This window comes from Scyliorhinus canicula, chromosome 14 (genome assembly GCF_902713615.1).
Source record: "Scyliorhinus canicula chromosome 14, sScyCan1.1, whole genome shotgun sequence".
Classification (NCBI taxonomy): Eukaryota; Metazoa; Chordata; class Chondrichthyes; order Carcharhiniformes; family Scyliorhinidae; genus Scyliorhinus; species Scyliorhinus canicula.
Window position 1 is genome coordinate 119,071,556 of NC_052159.1, and position 20,619 is coordinate 119,092,174.

A 20,619-nucleotide genomic window follows, 5' to 3' on the forward strand; every position below is an offset into this window, starting at 1 on the left:
CCGCATCCTTTTAAATTCCAACGAGTACAGTCCCAGTCTACTCAACCTCTCCTCGTAATCCAACCCCTTCAGCTCTGGAATTAACCTAGTGAATCTCCTCTGCACACCATCCGGCGGCAGTACATCCTTTCTCAGGTAAGGAAACCAAAATTGAACACAATACTCCAGGTGTGGCCTCACTAACACCTTATACATTCCAGCATAACCTCCCTTGTCTTAAAGTCCATCCCTCTAGCAATGAAGGACAAAATTCCATTAGCTTTCTTAATCACCTGTTGCACCTGTAAACCAACTTTTTGCGACTCATGCACTACCACACCCAGGTCTCTCTGCACAGCAGCATGTTTTAATATTTTATCATTTAAATAATAATCCCTTTTGCTGTTATTCCTACCAAAATGGATAATACCACATTAAGAGCAGGGAGGTTTTGCTGGAGTATAAAACGTTGTTTAGGCCACAGCTAGAATATTATGTGCGGCCCTGAGATCCACGTTTTATGAGGAATCTGAAAGCACTTGAAAGCGTGCAGAAGAGATTTACAAGGATGTTGTCTGGGCTGGAGAGTTTTAGCTATGACGAGAGATTGGATAGACTGGACTTGTTTTCCTTGGAGCAGAGGAGACTGATGGGGGACACGATTGACAGCGAGATTGCCCCCCCCCCCCCCCCCCCCCCCCCCCCCCCCCCCCAGACGTCTCTCCCAAATTGTCGCCCCAGAAGTCTCCCAAATCTGATGTGTTAGAATGGGGTCACACCAGGGAAAAGTCTGTGAAGCACTGATTTATGGAATTCCAAAAAGCTAAGAAATTTCATGCAATTGCTTCTGAATGGTTTGTTTTTAAGTTCAAATTGGATATTTAAAAAAGAAAATGAAGACAACTGTACATTTAACTCTTTTAAAAACAGATTTGGCTCATTGTATATATGCTGGTAAATAAGGCAAGCAGCAGCTAAGATCTCAATTTTGGTTTTACTCTAAAATGAAAGGCATTGCGTGAAGTGGAGAGCAATATTGTAGAGACTTGAGGTTGAGAAATACTTTTGCTGTCTGTACATTTTGTGCTGTGGCATGTACCTTACTCAATCCCAATTATATAATTGTAACATAAAAGTGTCTTTATATAGAAATGTGGCAAAGAGCACCAGATGAGATTCCAAACCATTGTGTGAATGCTCCCATGGCTGTATTATTATGATGTTTAAGAAATAAAACCTAAAGATTTTGTCTTTGTTCCAGGAATGACACTGTTCTATTCACAAAGGCTTTTGATTATTCATGCACAGCTAAACAAGATGCTAAACAGCATGAATGAGCTCTCCACCCACCAGCGCTACTTAGAGGTCATGAACAACTTGGAAGTTAATTGCTGGAATATTTTTAGAATTCCAACAGTGCAGAAGGTGGCCATTTGGCCTATCTAGTCTGCATCGACCCTCCGAAAGAGCGCACAGCCCAGGTCCACTCTCCCGTCCTCCTCTTCCTATCCGCTTAACACTGTAACCTAATCTGCACATTCCTGGACACAAGGGGCAAGCTAGAATAGCCAATTCACTTACCTCGCACATCATTTGGCTGCTGGTGCAATTGCACACAGTTTTCATTTTGTTGCTTAAAATTTTGGTTGTCTCCATAGAGTGGTGTGGCTAAAAAATTATTTACCAACTCCAGTGACAATCCAAGTATTGAAACAAGTGATTCTATGCATGGGTGACCAAGAAGAGTCTCCTTTTGACAGGGGGCTCACAGAGCTGGAGAAACTGCTAGAAGAGGCAGGAGGGCTCCCAACAGGAGGCCATATCCACTAAGGTTCTCGAGGGGAAACATTCATTTGTATAACACACTTTATAGCCACTGAAGTACTTTTGAAGTGTAGTCACTGTTTTAATGCCGATAACTTGCACATTAAAAACTACCACAAATAGGAATGTGACAATGACCAGATGATGCGTTTTTGTTGATTGTGGGATGACTATTGCCCTGAACTTTCCATGTCTTCGACAAAATTGTGATGTGGGAGCACTTTATATCCACCAGTGAGGGCAAATGGAGATTTGTTTTAACATCTCACCTGAAAACAGCACCTCTGACAGTGCAACGCTCTCTTGGTATTGCATTGGAGTATTAGCCTTGATTGTTGTGCTCAAGTCCTGGTGTAAGTCTTGAACTCACAATCGTCTGACTCGGAAGCAGTTGAGACACAGCTGACAGACTGGATCAATTCCCTTACCTAAACTTCACAATGACCAATTCTTGTGACATTTCCATGTAAAAAATTGTGACTGAAATATGTCAGAGTTGCAACAGCAACATCTAAGCCGAATTAGTACCAACATTGCCTGTGGTTGACTGTGGCTCTTCTGTGTCTTAACTTGCTCCAGTCTAATGCTGGAAAAATAAGCAAATCTCTGGTTTGCATTGCACTGTTGCATTGGAGAGATCATTCTTCATTTAAAAAGTTGTGAATCAATCACTCTTGTCTGGGACAAGCAAGCAGAGAGAGGGCATGAACATTTGTATGGAATGCAGACTCCCCCACTGTGCAAGATATCATTAACTGTGTGCATCCTGTGTCAACTCTCGTCATTTTCATGAACTGAAAGGGGTTCCACAGGGAATGCATCAGCAAATGAATGTCTGTTATCCTTGAAATAGTCATGGTTCCTTCATTCTCTGGCCATCTTCTGTACCAAAAGTATTTGACCTACCATGGTATATCAAAGCATTGCCACTGAGTGACGGTGTTCATACACTTACGATATAACTGGTGACCAACCTGTGTGCAAATGCAATGCGCTTATAATGGAAACCAGGCTGCACAAGGAGCATGATAGAGCACACCATCAGCATCCACAAACCACACTTCAGCCTGGACAGTCCAGGAGGAACTCTATGGTATTCACTCAGCTAAGTACCAAGATTGAGGCATATGCTGTATGAGCTGGCCATTATGAGCAAAGAACACTTAGCACCACCTATCAGTGAGAAACTGGGGAGCAGAAGCACAAGGTATGCAAAGTGCTGCTGCAGGAAAAAGAAGGAAGTTTGCAATGCAGGCAGTCCATTTTTTCCCTGTGCGATGAAATAATAAAATGCGATACAAGTAACCACAGCCATACTCTATTCCCACTTCTCATGTTGTTCCAACAACCTGGGCTGTGCGCAGTCAATTCCAGTCCTACCTGGATCATAACACAATTGAAATTAGCTATTAACTATTGGCTGCCCAATAACTACAGTCATCCGGTTTGTAGTTTAACAATTGATAACATTAACTATAATTAAATAGGCAGCAAATAAAACAGGTTAACTATTACCCAAGCCCTAACTCGCCCCACCCTCTGTACGCAGACAGGGCAGACAAAAGAGGGGTGGAAAGAAAAATTAGACAAAGAGTGAAAGGATGAAAGTATTTGTTTCAGAAAGCTGTCTTTTAGTTTGGTTATTTTTTGTCTAGGCCTTCAGTGAGGGACGTCTTTACTTTTAGCGTGTAATGGTTTTCACTGTAGATTCATCAGGACCTCTAGACTTCTGCAAATTCAGAAACCAGCTGGCAGGAAAACCAAAGAGAGAGCGAGCAACTGACAGCTTCTCTCCGCATTCAGGGGAGTTCTGTTTTTTGGGTCCTCTGGAAACCTTACACCTGACTGAAGCCAATCTGTCTTTTACCAGGCAAGATGCGGTCTTTGGCCAGTCCATTGGCCACCAGCCAACCAATTGAACCGATTCTGTCCAATCTCTCAGGTGCTTGAAAGTCTGAGTTCTGTTAAAAATGTAAATATTCAAAATCTTCATAGTGCAGTGTATTATTTTACGGCTTTTGATTTCCTCACTTCCTCTACTTGACTTAAAGGTATCAAAAATGATAATGACAAAGTAAAACAAATGAGTAATAAGGGAATCCACAGGAAGGTTCCATACTCCTCCCTAAAAGGAATGAAATGTCAGGGCATAGACGTTTCATTGTAAGGTAAGCAAGACATAAATCACAAATATATATCCATTCATCCTTCCTCGTTAAATAGGCTCCCCCTAGTTTGTACATTGGCAACTCGTCAGCCCTTAAACCCGTAACTAAGCACCCACTATCGCATTACCCCTTCTAGGGATGTATATAATTTTAACATTGAACTGCTGTACTAATAAGCTTTGGTGGAATAAACATGCGTTCTGGGTTTTAATCTTTTCCAGAAACGTGAACAGATTATGCTCCCTATAAACTAAACTTTGTCATGCTGGACGTGTACTTCAAAGCGCTGAAGGGCTAGTAACAATGAGAAGGCTTCCCTTTCAATGGTGGGACTACTTTCTTTGGCTCGGACTTGGTTTTTAAAAAAAATATTCCACTGGCCTCTCTATTTCTGCATCTTGAAGTAGCACTGTCTGGTGCCAAGGACCTGGGTTTGATCCCGGCTGCGGGTTACTGTCCGTGTGAAGTTTGCACTTTCCCTCCATGTCTGCATTGGACTCACCCCCACAACCCAAAGATGTGCAGGGATTGGCCACACTAAATTGCCTCTTAATTAGGAAAAAAGAATTGGGTGCTCTAAATTTAAAGAAAAAAAATGATTGTACTTGTAAGGGTAAGGCTGTGTCAACCTTTCCACTACTACCTTAATGGTAATTGTTCTCAAAGGTATCACTTCCAGAAATTGGATAGTCATATATCCCTGACCGTAAGAATGTACTGATGCCCTGCCTTCATTTTAGGCAACGGTCCTATGCAATTTACTGATACCCAACTAAATGGTTCTTCAAACACTGGTATCAAAGGTATGGTTCTAATCCCATGTTGTGGTGTGATAATGGTTTACCTATTACCTGGCAGATATGACACGTTCTACAGAATTGCAGTACATCCTTAAGCACCTGGCCAGGAAACATGCCTGTTGACTAATGCCTGAGTTTTCCGAATTCCCACATGTATCTTGTGCTATTCATAGTATGTCCCTACAATATTTGAGCTGAACTACTATCTGATGAGCAACCATCCATTCCTGGTTTGCAGGTCTACGAGGATGCATCCACTTCCCAATCTGAACTCCGTTCTTAAAGTAATAGCACTCTGGAAACCCCTCAACCTCCACTCTGTGAGAGCTGACTGTGCTGACCAATGTACCTCTGGATCTGCCTCCTGGGCCTCAATTAATTAAGTTCTACCAAACACTTCTTCGGAGTTATCCTCATTCGCAATGATAGTTTTGGCTACTCTACCATCTGATTGTGACGTGACTTTAATCTCTGGTGGTGAACTTTTAGGCATTGCCCTGGTCACCACACATGATGATAAAGTATCTCGAAATTGTTCCTGTAACTGTTCTGTCTCCTTCCCTTCCCTCGGACTCTCTGTAATCATGGGTGAAGCTACGACTTTAACGCCTTCAAAATCATTCCACAAAGATGAATCTACTCCGTTCTCTGGTAAATTCTTAACCACTCCAACAACTACTGGATCTGACAAATCGCGCTCCATTGAAATGGGATATCATCTCCATTTCTCACTTGGGTAGCATGGTGGTCAGCACAATTGCTTCACAGTTCCAGGGGCCCAGGTTCAATTTCCGGCTTGGTTCACTGTCTGCGGAGTCTGCACGTTCTCCCCGTGTGTGCGTGGGTTTCCTCCGGGTGCTCCGGTTTCCTCCCACAGTCCAAAGATGTGCAGGTTAGGTGAATTGGCCATGCTAAATTGCCCATAGTGTCCAAAATTGCCCTTGGTGTTGGGTGGGGTTACTGGGTTATGGGGATAGGGTGGAGTTATGGGCTTGGGTAGGGTGCACTTTCAAAGAGCTGGTGGAGACTCGATGGGCTGAATGGCCTCCTTCTGCCCTGTAAGTTCTAAGATAGAACTATGATAACACACCTCCCACAGCGGTGTTTACTTCGGGTCTCGTGGTTGTATCTAGAGCTACAGTCTGCTCTGTAGCATTCTCCACTTTTTTGTCCCCTTTTCTGAACCCTTGTGAACCCCAACAAGTCCCATGGGCAACGGGCTTTTCCCGCAACTTCCTAGCTGAACGAACGTGTCCCACTTTATTGCAAGGGTAACACTTAGGCTTCGAGTCTCACCTACACCCTCAGTCACCCTTCCTGGTCTGAGGAGGGGATTTCTGAGTATTTCCAGCTATCCATTCCTTACATTGGCCACCGGCCTTCCTTCACTCTCAACTTCCTATCCGTTTCAAAATTATGGGGGTGAAAGAACAAAAGTTTAAATTTATGGATCAGCTCATCAACAAGGGGCTGTTTAGCTCAGGACTAAATCGCTGGCTTTGAAAGCAGACCAAGGCAGGCCAGCAGCATGGTTCAATTCCCGTAACAGCCTCCCCGAACAAGCACCGGAATGTGGCGACTAGGGGCTTTTCACAGTAACTTAATTGAAGCCTACTCGTGACAATAAGCGATTTTCATTTTTTTTTTTCATTTCATTGGTCATCACTTTTTGGTTTTCAACATGGGTTCTTATCACGGAAGGTAGTGTATTCTTAAATTCTTCGAAGAGAATTACCTCTCTCAGAGCCTCTTAGATAGTTTCAACACCCAATGCTCATACCCACCTATTAAAATTGTCCTGCTTAACTCTTTCATGTTCAGCATATGTTTGCCCCTGAGCAGCTTTGTATCTAGAAAGCCTATCTTCAGGCTGCATCTTCTGTGGCTGGGCACAGAATGCATTCATCCTGAGTGAGAACTGCAAGTTTGTATTCAATTAAGTCACAACTACTGTGCCAGAGGAACACCTCAGCAATCTGTAGACCTGTTGGTGAACAGATTGAAAGACTGATTCGGTGGCACAGTGGCCAAAGATTATTTTGCCATTCTGATCTGTGCCTAACTACTTTTTCCCATTTCTTTTGTTTTACTAACAAAAATCTAAAAATTAACTTTTGATCTCGCATCAATACCGTTTTCAAAAGCAAACTTCAATCTTCTACCATTCTTTACATGAAGAAGTTTCTTAATTTAATCCCCGATAAGTCTGGTTCTATATTTTTGACCTACTCCTTAGTTCTGCACTCTTCAACAAATGGAAATAATTCCTCTCTTATCTAACCGGTCTGTCCCTTCAATATTTTGAAAACTTTGATCAGACCATCCCTTAAGTTCTAAATTTCCCAGTCCATTTGCAACCGAAGCTACCTGGTCATCTGCACACGATGGAGGTCATTGGATTCACTGCAATGGCCTGATTACACTCACATGGCTATCCAGAGAGATATGGACATTGAAGAGGGATGTCTCTGAAAGGAGACAGCTCATTTGAGGAAGATGAGAAGCAAGTACTGGGGGAAGAGATGGAGGAGGAGCTTGAGGGTTATGGCACAGAACTGCGATGTTATATGATGTGCTTGCAAAGTGCAACAGTGCTTCATCAGTTCCTGGTTGGCCAACTTGAGCCACTGATGGAGAAGGAGAAGGTCTCCTGAAGTGGGGATGTCTGCACCTGTGGGAAACACTAAAAACAATCAGGACAGCTAGCCTTGGAGAGCATAAGCTTTTGCCATGCTGAAGTTCCAGTGTTTATCATGCTGTCGTATGGGATGGAATGAAATGCGCCTCCTTTAAGGAGTGCACTATAAACACCATCTCCACTGAGTGCCCACAAGGACCGATTTCCTTCAGATCCACACTACTAGCTATTTCAAATGCTCAATTCTTCATTGACATGCGCCATTTCCCTGGCCCTACACTCATCCCTAGAGCATCTTGAAAACAAGGACTCCTACATCAGACTCCTATTTATTGACTACAGCTCCGCCTTCAACACCATAATCCCAGCCAAGGTCATATCAAAGCTCCAAAACCTAGGACTTGGCTCTCCACTCTGCAACTGGATCCTCGACTTTCTGACCAACAGACCACAGTCAGTAAGAATGAACACCAACACCACCTCCACAATAGTCCTCAATACCGGTGCCCCGCAAGGCTGCATACTTAGCCCCCTACTCTACTCCCTGTACACTCACGACTGCATGGCAAAACTTGGTTCCAACTGCATCTACAAGTTTGCTGACGATACGACCATAGTGGGCCAGATCTCGAATAACGACGAGTCCGAATACAGGAGGGAGATAGAGAACCTAGTGGAGTGGTACAGCGACAACAATCTCTCCCTTAATGCCAGCAAAACTAAAGAGCTGGTCATCGACTTCAGGAAGCAAAGTACTGTACACACCCCTGTCAGCATCAACGGAGCCGAGGTAGAGATGGTGAGCAGTTTCAAATTCCATGGGGTGCACATCACCAAAAATCTATCCTGGCCCACTCATGTCGACGCTATCACCAAGAAAGCACAACAGCGCCTTTACTTCCTCAGGAAACTAAGGAAATTCGGCATGTCCACATTAACCCTTACCAACTTTTACAGATGCACTATAGAGAGCATCCTATCGGGCTGCATCACAGCCTGGTATGGCAACTGCTCGGCCCGGGACCGCAAGGAACTTCAGAGAGTCGTGAATACCGCCCAGTCCATCACACGAACCTGCCTCCCATCCATTGATTCCATCTACACCTCCCGCTGCCGGGGGAAAGCAGGCAGCATAATCAAGGATCCCTCCCACCCGGCTTAATCACTTTTCCAACTTCTTCCATCGGGCAGGAGATTCAGAAGTCTGAGAACACGGACGAACAGACTCAAAAACAGCTTCTTCCCCACTGTCACCAGACTCCTAAATGACCCTTTTATGGACTGTCCTCATTAACACTACACCCTGTCTGCTTCATCCGATGCCAATGCTTATGTAGTACATTGTATATATTGTGTTGCCCTATTATGTATTCTCATGTATTTTCCTGAATTCTGTTTAATTCCCTTTTCTTCCCATGTACTGAATGATCTGTTGAGCTGCTTGCAGAAAAATACTTTTCACTGTACCTCGGTACACGTGACAATAAACAAATCCAATCCAATCCAACATGATGATCTGCAAGTAGGATACTCCTCCACCTGTCAGGGCCTCTTTCAGGAGTCATGTGCCCTTTTCTGCTGCAAGGATGCAAGGACAAAGGATAGAATGATAAGGCACTGCCATCCTCTAGCCCAATGGCATCTGTTTCATACATACACATTTCAATGCTGGCTGGTACTCAGCAGCACTATGGCTCAGAGCCACTCTGACGGGTCAGTATGTGCCCTGGGTGGGCCTGTCCTGAGTATTGGGAGTAGTATTCACGTTGCCAGAGTATGTGCAGTAATTGAATCTTTTCCTGCACTGGTTCAAGTTATTTTCACGTTACTTCTGCCACTGACATTGCAGCAATTTCTACCAAGTTGGTTTGGTCTGTGCAGGTGGCCTCCTCTTGCCACCCTCCCGTCAGCTCCCTCAGCTTCTAGCAGAGCCTCCCAGTTTACAAACAAAAAATGAGGGATGCCCAGCCCGAAACTTCTGGCAATCCTGAGGCATATAAAAGTGAAAGATCCACTCAAACTATAGCCAGAATAATGGCTGCCATGACAAGTTTAAATCGCTTTGTTGATCTGCCTCTTTCACACCTCTTTGGCTGCCAAATCCATCTTTGTATGAAACGTTTCGGTTTCCTTCTGGACAGGCTCAAGATCTGGAAATGGTCCCAACTTTTGTTTCCCACTCCCAATGTGAAAGTCCAGCCCACAAAGCTCTGGGAAAGATAGGCATAGATTTGGGAGATGACGATGCAACAACTTTGGAGAGCCAAGTGAGGTTGGAGTTGGTGTGGTAGTTTCAAGGGCTTTTTTTGAGGAGACCATGACAGCAGGTTTTAAGGCATGCCTCAAAAGGTATGCAGGGGGACAACTGCACAGCAATTGGGAATATGCCACACAGGGAACAAACCAGTCTTGCACAATAAACATTCCCTTTAAAATGCGTGCATGCACAACCATGTGTAAATCTTGAAGGAATCCTGGAGTGCAACAAGCTTGCTGCTCAGAAGTTACAAGCAATATTGAGATCCAGACAACATATTTAGAACATAGAACAGTACAGCACAGAACAGGCCCTTCGGCCCTCAATGTTGTGCCGAGCCATGATCACCCTACTCAAACCCACGTATCCACCCTATACCCGTAACCCAACAACCCCCCCTTAACCTTACTTTTATTAGGACACTACGGGCAATTTAGCATGGCCAATCCACCTAACCCGCACATCTTTGGACTGTGGGAGGAAACCGGAGCACCCGGAGGAAACCCACGCACACAGGGGGAGGACATGCAGACTCCACACAGACAGTGACCCAGCCGGGAATCGAACCTGGGACCCTGGAGCTGTGAAGCATTTATGCTAACCACCATGCTACCCTGCTGGACTGGAGTGGTTATTTTATCTGCTATGACATGCTGAAGTAGTGAAGTTTTTACAAACAGGATATAAAACACAGTGAAATATTCTATAACAATAAAATTAATGATCCAAATGGATGAGCTATTGCATTGGATCATCCTTCTCTTACCTTTGACCAGTTATCCTTTCCAGTTTCTTGTCCACAAATCAAAAGCTAGCTCTATTTTTAGAATTGTGACTTCCCATCTCACTGTAACATTTTGCACCTACCTTGGCTGCTTTTATTTATAACAACATAAGAACTAGGAGCAGGAGGAAGCCACCTGGCCCTTCGAGCCTGCTCCGCCATTCATTGAGATCATGGCTGATTTTTTGTGGAGACAGCTCCATTTTGCCGCCTGAACACCATAACCCTTTATTTTTCAAAAAACTATATCTTTATTTTGAAAACATTTAATGAAGGAGCCTCAACTGCTTCATTGGGCAGGGAATTCCATAGATTCACAACCTTTTGGGTGAAGAAGTTCCTCCTAAACTCAGTCCTAAATCTAGGGTGGCTATGCCCCCTCGTTCTGCTTTCACCGCCAGTGGAAACAACCTCCCCACAGCTATCCGATCTATTCCCTTCTTAATTTTATATGTTTCTATAAGATCCACCCCCATATTCTTCCAAATTCCAACGAGTACAGTCCCAGTCTACTCAACCTCTCCTCGTAATCCAACCCATTCAGCTCTGGGATTAACCTCGTGAATCTCCTCTGCACACCCTCCAGCGCCAATATGTCCTTTCTCAGGTAAGGAGACCAAAACTGAACACAATACTCCAGGTGTGGCCTCACTGACACCTTACACAATTGCAGAATAACCTCCCTAGTCTTAAACTCCATCCCTCTAGCAATGAAGGACAAAATTCCATATGCCTTCTTAATCACCTGTTGCACCTGTAAACCAACTTTTTGCGACTCATGCACTAGCACACCCAGGTCTCTCTGCACAGCATCATGTTTTAATATTTTATCATTTAAATAATAATCCCTTTTGCTGTTATTGCTACCAAAATGGATAACCTCACATTTGTCAACATTGTATTCCACCTACCAGACCCTAACCCATTCACTTAAACTATCCAAATCCTTCTGCAGACTTCCATTATCCTCTGCACTTTTTGCTTTACCACTCATCTTGGTGTCATCTCTAAACTTGGACTCATTGCACTTGGTCCTCAACTCCAAATCATCTATGTTAATTGTGAACAATTGTGGACCCAACACTGATCCCTGAGGGACACCATTAGCTATTGATTGCCAACCAGAAAAGCACCCATTAATCCCTACTTTTTGCTTTCCATTAATTAAGTGGCACCTTGTCAAAAGCTTTCTGGAAATCCAGATATACCAGATCCATTGGCTCCCCGTTGTCTACTGCACTGGTAACGTCCTCAAAAAATTCCACTAAATTAGTTAGGCACGACCTCCTTTATGAACCCATGCTGCGTCTGCCAATGGGACAATTTCCATCCAGATGCCTCGTTATTTCTTCCTTGATGATAGATTCCAACATCTGCCCTACTACTGAAGTTAAGTTAACTGGCCTATAATTACTCGCTTTCTGCCTATCTCCTTTTTTAAACAGTGGTGCCACGTTTGCTAATTTCCAATCCGCTGTGGCCACCCCAGAGTCTAGTGAGTTTTGGTAAATTATCACTAGTGCATTTGCAATTTCCCTCGCTATCTCTTTTAGTACCCTGGGATGCATTTAATCAGGGCCAGGAGACCTTTAGCTCCATTAGCTTGCCCATCACTACGTCCTTAGTGATAACAATCGTTTCAAGGTCCTCACCTGTCATAGCCTCATTTCCATCAGTCACTGGCATGTTATTTGTGTCTTCCATTGTGAAGACCGACCCAAAAAAACTGTTTAATTCCTCAGTCATTTCCTCAGTTCCATTATTAAATCTCCCTTTTCATCCTCCAAAGGACCAATATTTACCTTTTTTTGTTTTATATATCTGTAGAAATTTTTACTATCTGTGTTTATATTCTGAGCAAGTTTACTCTTGTAATCTATCTTACTCTTCTTTATAGCTTTTTTAGTAGCTTTCTGTTGCCCCCTAAAGATTTCCCAGTCCTCTCGTCTCCCACTAATCTTTGCCACTTTGTATGCTTTTTTCTTCAATTTGATACTCTCCCTTATTTCCTTAGATATCCACGATCGATTTTCCCTCTTTCTACTGTGAAAAATCGCTTGGAAGGTTCTCCACTGTTCCTCAACTGTTTCACCATAAAATCTTTGCTCCCAGTCTAACTTAGCCAGCTCGTCTCTCATCCCATTGTAATCTCCTTTGTTTAGGTACAAATCACTAGTATTTGATTTTACCGCCTCACCCTCATCTGTATTTTAAATTCCACCATATTGTGATCGCTCCTTCTGAGAAGATCCTAACTATGAGATCATTAATCAATCCTGTCTCATTGCACAAGTCCAAAGATGTGCGGGTTAGGTGGATTGGCCATGCTAAATTGCCCGTAGTGTCCTAAAAAGTAAGGTTAAGGGGTTTGGGAGTTGTTGGGTTACGGGTATAGGGTGGATACGTGGGTTTGAGTAGGGTGATCATGGCTCGGCACAACATCGAGGGCCGAAGGGCCTGTTCTGTGCTGTACTGTTCTAAGTTCTAGGATCGCATGTTCCCCTATAGGTTCCATTACATATTGTTCAAGGAAACTATCGCGGATACATTCTATAAACTCCTCCTCAAGGCTGCCTTGACCGACTTGGTTTAGCCAATCGACATGTAGATTAAAACCCTTCACGTTAACTGCTGCAGCATTTCTACATGCATCAGTTATTTCTTTGTTTATTGCCCGCCCCACCGTAATGTTATTTGGTGGCCCATAGACTACTCCTATCAGTGACTTTTTCGCCTCACTATTCCTGATTTCCACCCAAATGGATTCAACCTTATCCTCCATAGCACCGTTGTCATCTCTCACTACTGCCCGCATGTCATCCTTAAATAACAGAGCTACATCACCTCCCTTACCATTCACTCTGTCCTTCCGAATAGTTTGATACCCTTGGACATTTAACTCCCAGCCGTGACCATCCTTTAAACATGTTTCAGTATGGCCACTAAATCATAGTCATTCACGATGATTTGCATCATCAACTCATTTACATTATTCTGAATACTACGAGCATTCAGGTAAAGTACCCTTATGTTAACTTTTGTACCTCCGTTTTGAATCTTAACACCTCTATTAGTAACCTCTCTGAAGTAATTTTTCCTTTTAATGTTTCTCCTAATTTTCCTTATCGTTGAACCCATATCTTCATGTAACAACCTGTTGCTTCGCTTTCCATTTATGTTTTTACTACTTGTTTTATTCTTTTTATTATTACTGGGCCTATTCATGGAACTCTCCTCAGTCACTGTACCCTGTAGTGGCCCTTTTTGATTTTTGACTCTGGATTCTCTGCCTTACACTTTCCCCCTTCCTGCCTTTTGTTTCTGTCCCCGTTTTATTTCCTTCCAACTTCCTGCATCGGTTCCCATCCCACTGTCACATTAGTCTGTCTCTAAAACTCCTAAAGGTGAGCATTAACATGGCCAACTTATAGGACAATACCTGTATTATTTCCCCTCCCCCAATTAAATACTTCCCCATACTGCCTGTTCCTACCCCTCTCCATGACTATGGTCAAGGTCAAGGAGCTGTGGTCACTGCCACCAAAATGCTCTCCACCGAGACACCTGCCCTGGTTCGTTGCCAAGCACCAAATCCAATATGGCCTTGCCCCCTCGTCGGCCTATCCACATACGAGAGAAGGTTGCAGCCACCAGCTCTGATACCAACACTGCATGTATCTATGGTACAGAAGGGGAACAGTGAGATACTGGGCAGAAATATACAAGAGCCAGCGTGGAGGGAATTATAGCATATGTTAGTTCCTCAGAGGGTGAGGCTGTGCAGTGGAAGAACAAGTGCACACTATGTTCTGCTGCAGAGGAGTCATGTGCAGATTTAGTTGTTCCAGAAAGTGAAGGGTGCAAACATCAAATGTTTGGTACACTGGAAGTCTGTCGAAGAGCATGCATAAAATGTTATATTGTATCCAGGAGTCCAATGGCAACTTGCACAGGAATCATGCAGACGCACGGGGTTTGTTAGTGACACTCTGAACTCAAGGAGTAATATCACACTGAAATAATATCACACTTAACTCGAGAAATAATACAATACTGAACACAGTAGCAGGATATGCCATCCAAAGAGAATTTTACAGGTCTCTGACTGCAAACTGCCGAACTATCTGGCCTAGAGAGGCAAGGAAGTCCACAGGCTTCTTCATCAGCCTTACGCGGTCATACACTGTAACGCATTCTGAATTTACCTAGAGAGAAAACGGTCCCTGGCACTGTGAGGCAGCAGTGCTAACCACTGCGTCACCATGCCGCCCTTATGTTTTACTGAACAGGATGTCATCTCTTAACCTTTTTCTATCTTAAAATTAAACTTGTATTTACTACAGATTTCTGGTTGGTGATGTAACATGACCTAATTGGTCTTGGAAACCAACATATTATTTTGTACCATAGCTGGAGTAGATGTAGCTCACTCCATTGTATAAACAATACCATTGCAGCATTGTAGCACAGTGGTTGGCACAGTTGCTTCACAGCTCCAGGGTCCCAGGTTCAATTCCTTGCTTGGATCACTGTCTGTGTGGAGTCTGCACATTTTCCCCGTGTCTGCGTGAGTTTCCTCCGGGTGCTCCGGTTTCCTCCCACAATCCAAAGATGTGCAGGTTAGGTGGATTGGCCATGCTAAATTGCCCTTAGTGTCCAAAAAGGTTAGGTGGTGTTTGTGGGCTTACTGGGTTACGGGGATAGGGTGGAGGCACGGGCTTAAGTGAGGTGCTCTTTCCAAGGCCGGTCCAGGCACAATGTGCCAAATGGCCTCCTTCTGCACTGTAAATTCTATGAAATTCAGTGAAATTGAAAGAAGACATTGTGAACCTGCTAAAATCAACTCTTATTTTATTTTTGTCATTGTCATTGCCTACATTTTTAAGCAAGTGTCCAGAATTCTTTTGCAGTCTTAAGTACCTTGTTCTATGGCTGAAAAATGGCATCATATCATGTGCCCTTTACCTTTTTTGAAAGCTAGTAAATAGGTACAAAAATTATTTCTAATGCTTAAAAACAGTTGCTATTTGCTCATCCATTTTTAGTAAAGTTTAAAAAGTTAGGGAGGTGACGGGGGTGTGTGGTGATGGTGGTGGTCAGCGGATTGTTGTCTGGTCAGATGGAGCAGTGAGATGGAGGTGAACAATGCTGTGGCATCTGGGGTGCTTTGAAACTACAGCTGATTTACATAGTTTCACTAATTTTATACCTGCTATGGAAATACATGTAAAAACCAGGGTGAGTATAGGGAAAACAGCTCAAGTCTACATGCTTCTAGCCAACCGCAGAGAAATCCAGGCTGGGTAAAACAGCAATCAGAAGTTTTAACATCCCATGTAAGTACTAAGGATGTGATTACGTCTGGGTTCCAGTGGGTCCTGCATATATCCTTCAGACTATTCGGAAACTGGAAGATTTGGGCCTCGTGTGTTTTGAAATTCTGTGTTTGCAAAGGTAAAATAAAGTATGGAAAATGGAGAAAATTGCAGCGGGAGTATTACTAACTTAGAATGATATATTGAAGCACCGTTAAAGTAAGACTTGCACTGATCTGGCATCTTTCACAACCTCAGGATGTCCCAAAGTGCTTTACAGCCAATGAAGTGTAGTCACTGTTACAAGATAGAAATTATGTCAACTAATTTCCTCCCAGGAAGCTGCTACAAACAGCGATGTGATGATGACTAGGTAATCTATTTTTAGTCCTGTTTAAATAAAAGTTAAATATTTGCCAGTACTCTGGCAATCGCTTCCCTGCACCTCTTCAAAATAGTGTTGAGGAAATTTCCCACAAACCTGAGAGGGCAAGTAAAGCTTTTTAACGTCTCATCTGAAAGGTGGCCCCTGTACTGCAATAGGAATGTCAGCCTTGTTTCTTTTAAACTCAAACCTCTGGAGAGGGACTTGGACCCATAATCTTTAGACTCGGAGATGAGAATGCTGAAACACAGCAGGTGTATGTAGTTTCATAGAATTTACAGAGCAGAAGGAGGCCATTCGGCCCATCGAGTCTGCACCGGCTCCTGGAAAGAGCACCCTACCCAAAGTCAACCCTATCTCCACCCTATCCCCATAACCCAGTAACCCCACCCAACACTAAAGGCAATTTTGGACACTAAGGGCAATTTATCACGGCCAATCCACCGAACCTGCACATCTTTGGACTGTGGGAGGAAACCGGAGCACCCGGAGAAAACCCTCACACACACTGGGAGGATGTGCAGACTCCACACAACAGTGATCCAAGCCGGAATCGAACCTGGGACCCTGGAGCTGTGAAGCGATTGTGCTATCCACAATGCTACCGTGCTGCCCTGTTGTAATAGTGGGGCAAATATACTCCTCCATGCCTATTGTTGTGGTCTTGGCCACAAAATAGAGAATTATATAAAATTAGAACACAACTGGGTCATTTGGAATAACCAGTCCATGTTGTCATTTATCCTCCACATGAACATTAGTCCTGATCTCATGTGAGGCTAACTAGTCAAAGTTTAACAATAGTTGAGTGTACTTGGACTGATACCTCCTCCAAACATTAAGCAAGGTCTTGGGTGCAAATTTTCTGCCCATTGTGGGTACATGGTATGTGTATGATCTTTGAAGTCTGGAGAAGATACTTTATATCCTCAGAAATTTACAAAAAAAAAGTGCTAAATCAATTAAAATTGAATCCTATTTGAATGCTATACAAAGTAAAATATAAAAATATGCCTAATGTAGACTTTTAGATTTTATATCTTTCTATCTTTTTTAAGATCTTATTTCTGACATTTGATTTGTTTTGGATTGTGCAGAATAATTTGCAGTCGTTCAATGGGGCAGCAGGGTAGCATGGTGGTTAGCATAAATGCTTCACAGCTCCAGGGTCCCAGGTTCGATTCCCGGCTGGGTCACTGTCTGTGTGGAGTCTGCACGTCCTCCCCCTGTGTGCGTGGGTTTCCTCCGGGTGCTCCGGTTTCCTCCCACAGTCCAAAGATGTGCGGGTTAGGTGGATTGGCCATGCTAAATTGCCCGTAGTGTCCTAATAAAAGTAAGGTTAAGGGGGGGGGTTGTTGGGTTACGGGTATGGGGTGGATACGTGGGTTTGAGTAGGGTGATCATGGCTCGGCACAACATTGAGGGCCGAAGGGCCTGTTCTGTGCTGTACTGTTCTATGTTCTATGTTCTAATAGTCCAGATGGTGAATCATCTTAGAATATGACGGTTAGCCAGCTCGTTGTTTGAGAGAGCTGGCATTTGATAGTGTCATTCCATGCTCTTCTGAGCATTGTGAATGTAAGAGTTAAATTTAGCTGAATGTTTTTTTTTGTTTCTTTCATCGACCCAATTCGAGGAGTCCATACCTGGTTTAATAGTCTACAGTATGGAAACGAACTATTCAGACCTCAATTGGCCTTTCCAGCACAAATACAGTAGGCCACAAGTAAATGTAGTTGGAACAATGAAAAACAAAAATGGTGTTTTAAAAAAAAAATGAATGCTAGGTCTACATACAAGCATATAGCAAGTGCTGCAGTTAAAGTATCACTTAAGAATGCCTGTACCTCATTGTTGCATTTTCAGCCATAGTTTTTTTCAATTTTTCTGTTAAAATAAAGCAATTAGTTGCTTCAGCATGAAAACTATTAACTTGTGATGCTTTTAGTACATATGTATTCATTTCTTTCCTGTCTCTCTCCATCCCTATCCCACTCCAATTAGATCCACCCACTACTACCCTGCTGTCAACAACAGCACCTCCAATTTATTCAACAGCAGGTATCACAAGTTTATCTACTTTTACCCAGAGGCTCCCAATTGCTCCAAAAAACATGGAATCTGTGAAGAGTGACAGCTTGGGAACCATCATTGGAGGTGTGGTTGGTGGCACTCTCTTCCTCATGCTTATGGTAATCATCATTATAATGTTTTACTTGAGACACCGGCGTACTTTCCGCGGGGACTACTATACAAAGCAGTTTACTGGAGCGGCAGACATACAGAAGGACTCTCAAATGGATGTTTTACAATCAAATCGAATTGAGCCATACACTGATTATGAGAAAAGTGAACAGAAGTTCGAACCAAATAACATATTTCAGGATTATCCCATCGAGGTGCAGAAAAGTAAATGGCAAAGTGAAGACAATATAAATAACAGATACACTGAAGGTGTTGAGATACCCGTCGACTGTTATGAAGATCGAAAAATTCCCAATGCACCTCAGTATCTGCATGATGACTATTATGATGAAAATGAAGATGATCTCGTTTCACACTTAGATGGTTCAATCATTTCTCGCCGGGAGTGGTATGTCTAGTGGTTATTGATAAATGTTCGTGAGGTAAGGAAGGGATTTCGATTCAGCTGAGAAATTTAGGTTTCCATCACTTGTTTTTTTTCTCCCCCACATTTTCATATGTGTGTCCTTGTTTTCCAAAGAAAGAACAAATTGTGCTTTCCGTGATGAAAATGGAAATGTGGTTTTGTACTAGATTTACAGCCAGCATAAAGTGAGATCCGAACTAAAGAATTGCTCTGGCAATGCAAAAAAATTATCCAAATTTTCAAGGTCTCCGTACTTAACTGTAAAGATCCTGCAACTGTTTACAACTCGGGCAATTTCTGAGTGGGGTATTGGTGGTTTAAAAAAAGCAGTTACTGCCTATAGACTACTGACATTTTATCCATTCCTTCCATAGAGTTCCCTACAAACCTGAACAGTGCTTACTTTGTTTTACATGTCTGTATGGAGCCTAACAGATTTCACTCGTGGAGTGGGCTGAATAAGAAACTACTTTGGTATTTTTTAAATATTGCAAAATATTTTTCGTCAGATTGTTCACTTGTTTAAGTATTTGCATTCTCCCCTTACTCTTGGTTTTTCATCACAATTTGTCAGAAAAATATAAAGATTTGATTTCTTGTCTGCACACTGAAGAGCATTCCTTAACTTTCCCTGTCTGGGAAAACATAGGATGAAGAGAAACAGTTGCTAGGCCAGTACAACATTAAATGCATTGGTGCCTGAATCCTAACTCGATTAAAAACCAAGTACAGTTTTCAGGCATAGTGGGCTGTATTTTAGATCTTGATATAATTCGTTTTTTTGAAATCATAGTTATGTTTGATTAATGACATGGTTAACTGATGCCTGAATCTACAGTACAGTGTTCTGAAACTTAAGTTGAGACTAAAGATGATAATTAACATTTCTTTCTCTATCATTGTGAGATATTTATCTCTTCAAATTAAAGCCAAACGTTGTGGTTTCAAGAACTACATACAGCTCTAAACTTTTCCCTTTTCATTGGAAAGCACTTTAATTCGAAAGTGCTGGTTATCACTTGTTCATAGACACACACTTGAGATTGTTTTCTCACCTGCATGTGTGCATACGAAACTGCACAGCTTGTGAAGTAGATTGTGGATATGGTGCACATAAAAAGCTGGTGAAGACTCAAATAGGGCAGATTTAATTGATGCTCTGAGCTTTGTGTTGATGTATATAAATGGAAAAGAGATTTACTGTACAGTACTTTTTGTACTTTATCTGTTTTATAAAGTTAGTCCAATGTTGATTTGACATGCTGTTTGTGAAATATACATTTTGCTGGAAAAAACTTAAATTGCCTCATTTTAATTTAATTCAGTTATCAATTTCAACACTGCAAAATGCTGTAAGATTTGCTTAAATCTACTTTTAATTTAATACTGACAGTTTCTCGTACCCTCAGTATATAATGTGCTATTTGCCTTTTTGAACAAAGGCACATTTTTATTTTCAATAGGAACAACAAAATGAAGGAAAATGTTGAGTCTTTTTCACCGCACAAGAACTATGAAGAGTCTCATATCTGGTACTTGGGAACTTAATTAATGAAGCCAGCTCCTGTTGACATCAATTGCAGTTTTCGGCAAAATAAATTCTTAGCTGGAAATTGCCATTCCATTAATTGCCTTTCCATTAATGCCCTCTAAGTAGACAAACGTAAATAATGCAGCACCACATTCCTATTGGTATTTCCCCATCTTAATTGCGTGATTGTAACTTCATTATTGTTGAAATATTCAATGAAAACGGGAAAATCTTGAATCTGTAAGAGATAGTTAAATAAGGAAAAATGGAAGGAGTGCAATCTGTAAATCGCCAGACTTGTTATTTTGCACAACTTGTTGGTTTGTG

The 20,619-nt window shown here is 42.5% G+C and overlaps 1 protein-coding gene across 2 annotated transcripts in view; it reads left to right on the forward strand.

Annotated features, from left to right (window-relative positions):
• Positions 1–20,062, forward strand: part of LOC119977373 (nectin-3-like) — a 254,335-nt gene extending 234,273 nt beyond the window's left edge. The window contains exon 6 of one of the 2 annotated variants that reach the window (XM_038818200.1): positions 3,855–3,985. In XM_038818200.1, the coding sequence (XP_038674128.1) occupies positions 3,855–3,970 (116 nt within the window). In that variant the 3' untranslated portion in view covers positions 3,971–3,985. Of the gene's footprint in view, positions 1–3,854; positions 3,986–18,154 lie in introns of those variants that run through there. The other variant, XM_038818199.1, reaches the window with a different exon arrangement.
• Positions 20,063–20,619: the final 557 nt, after the last annotated feature.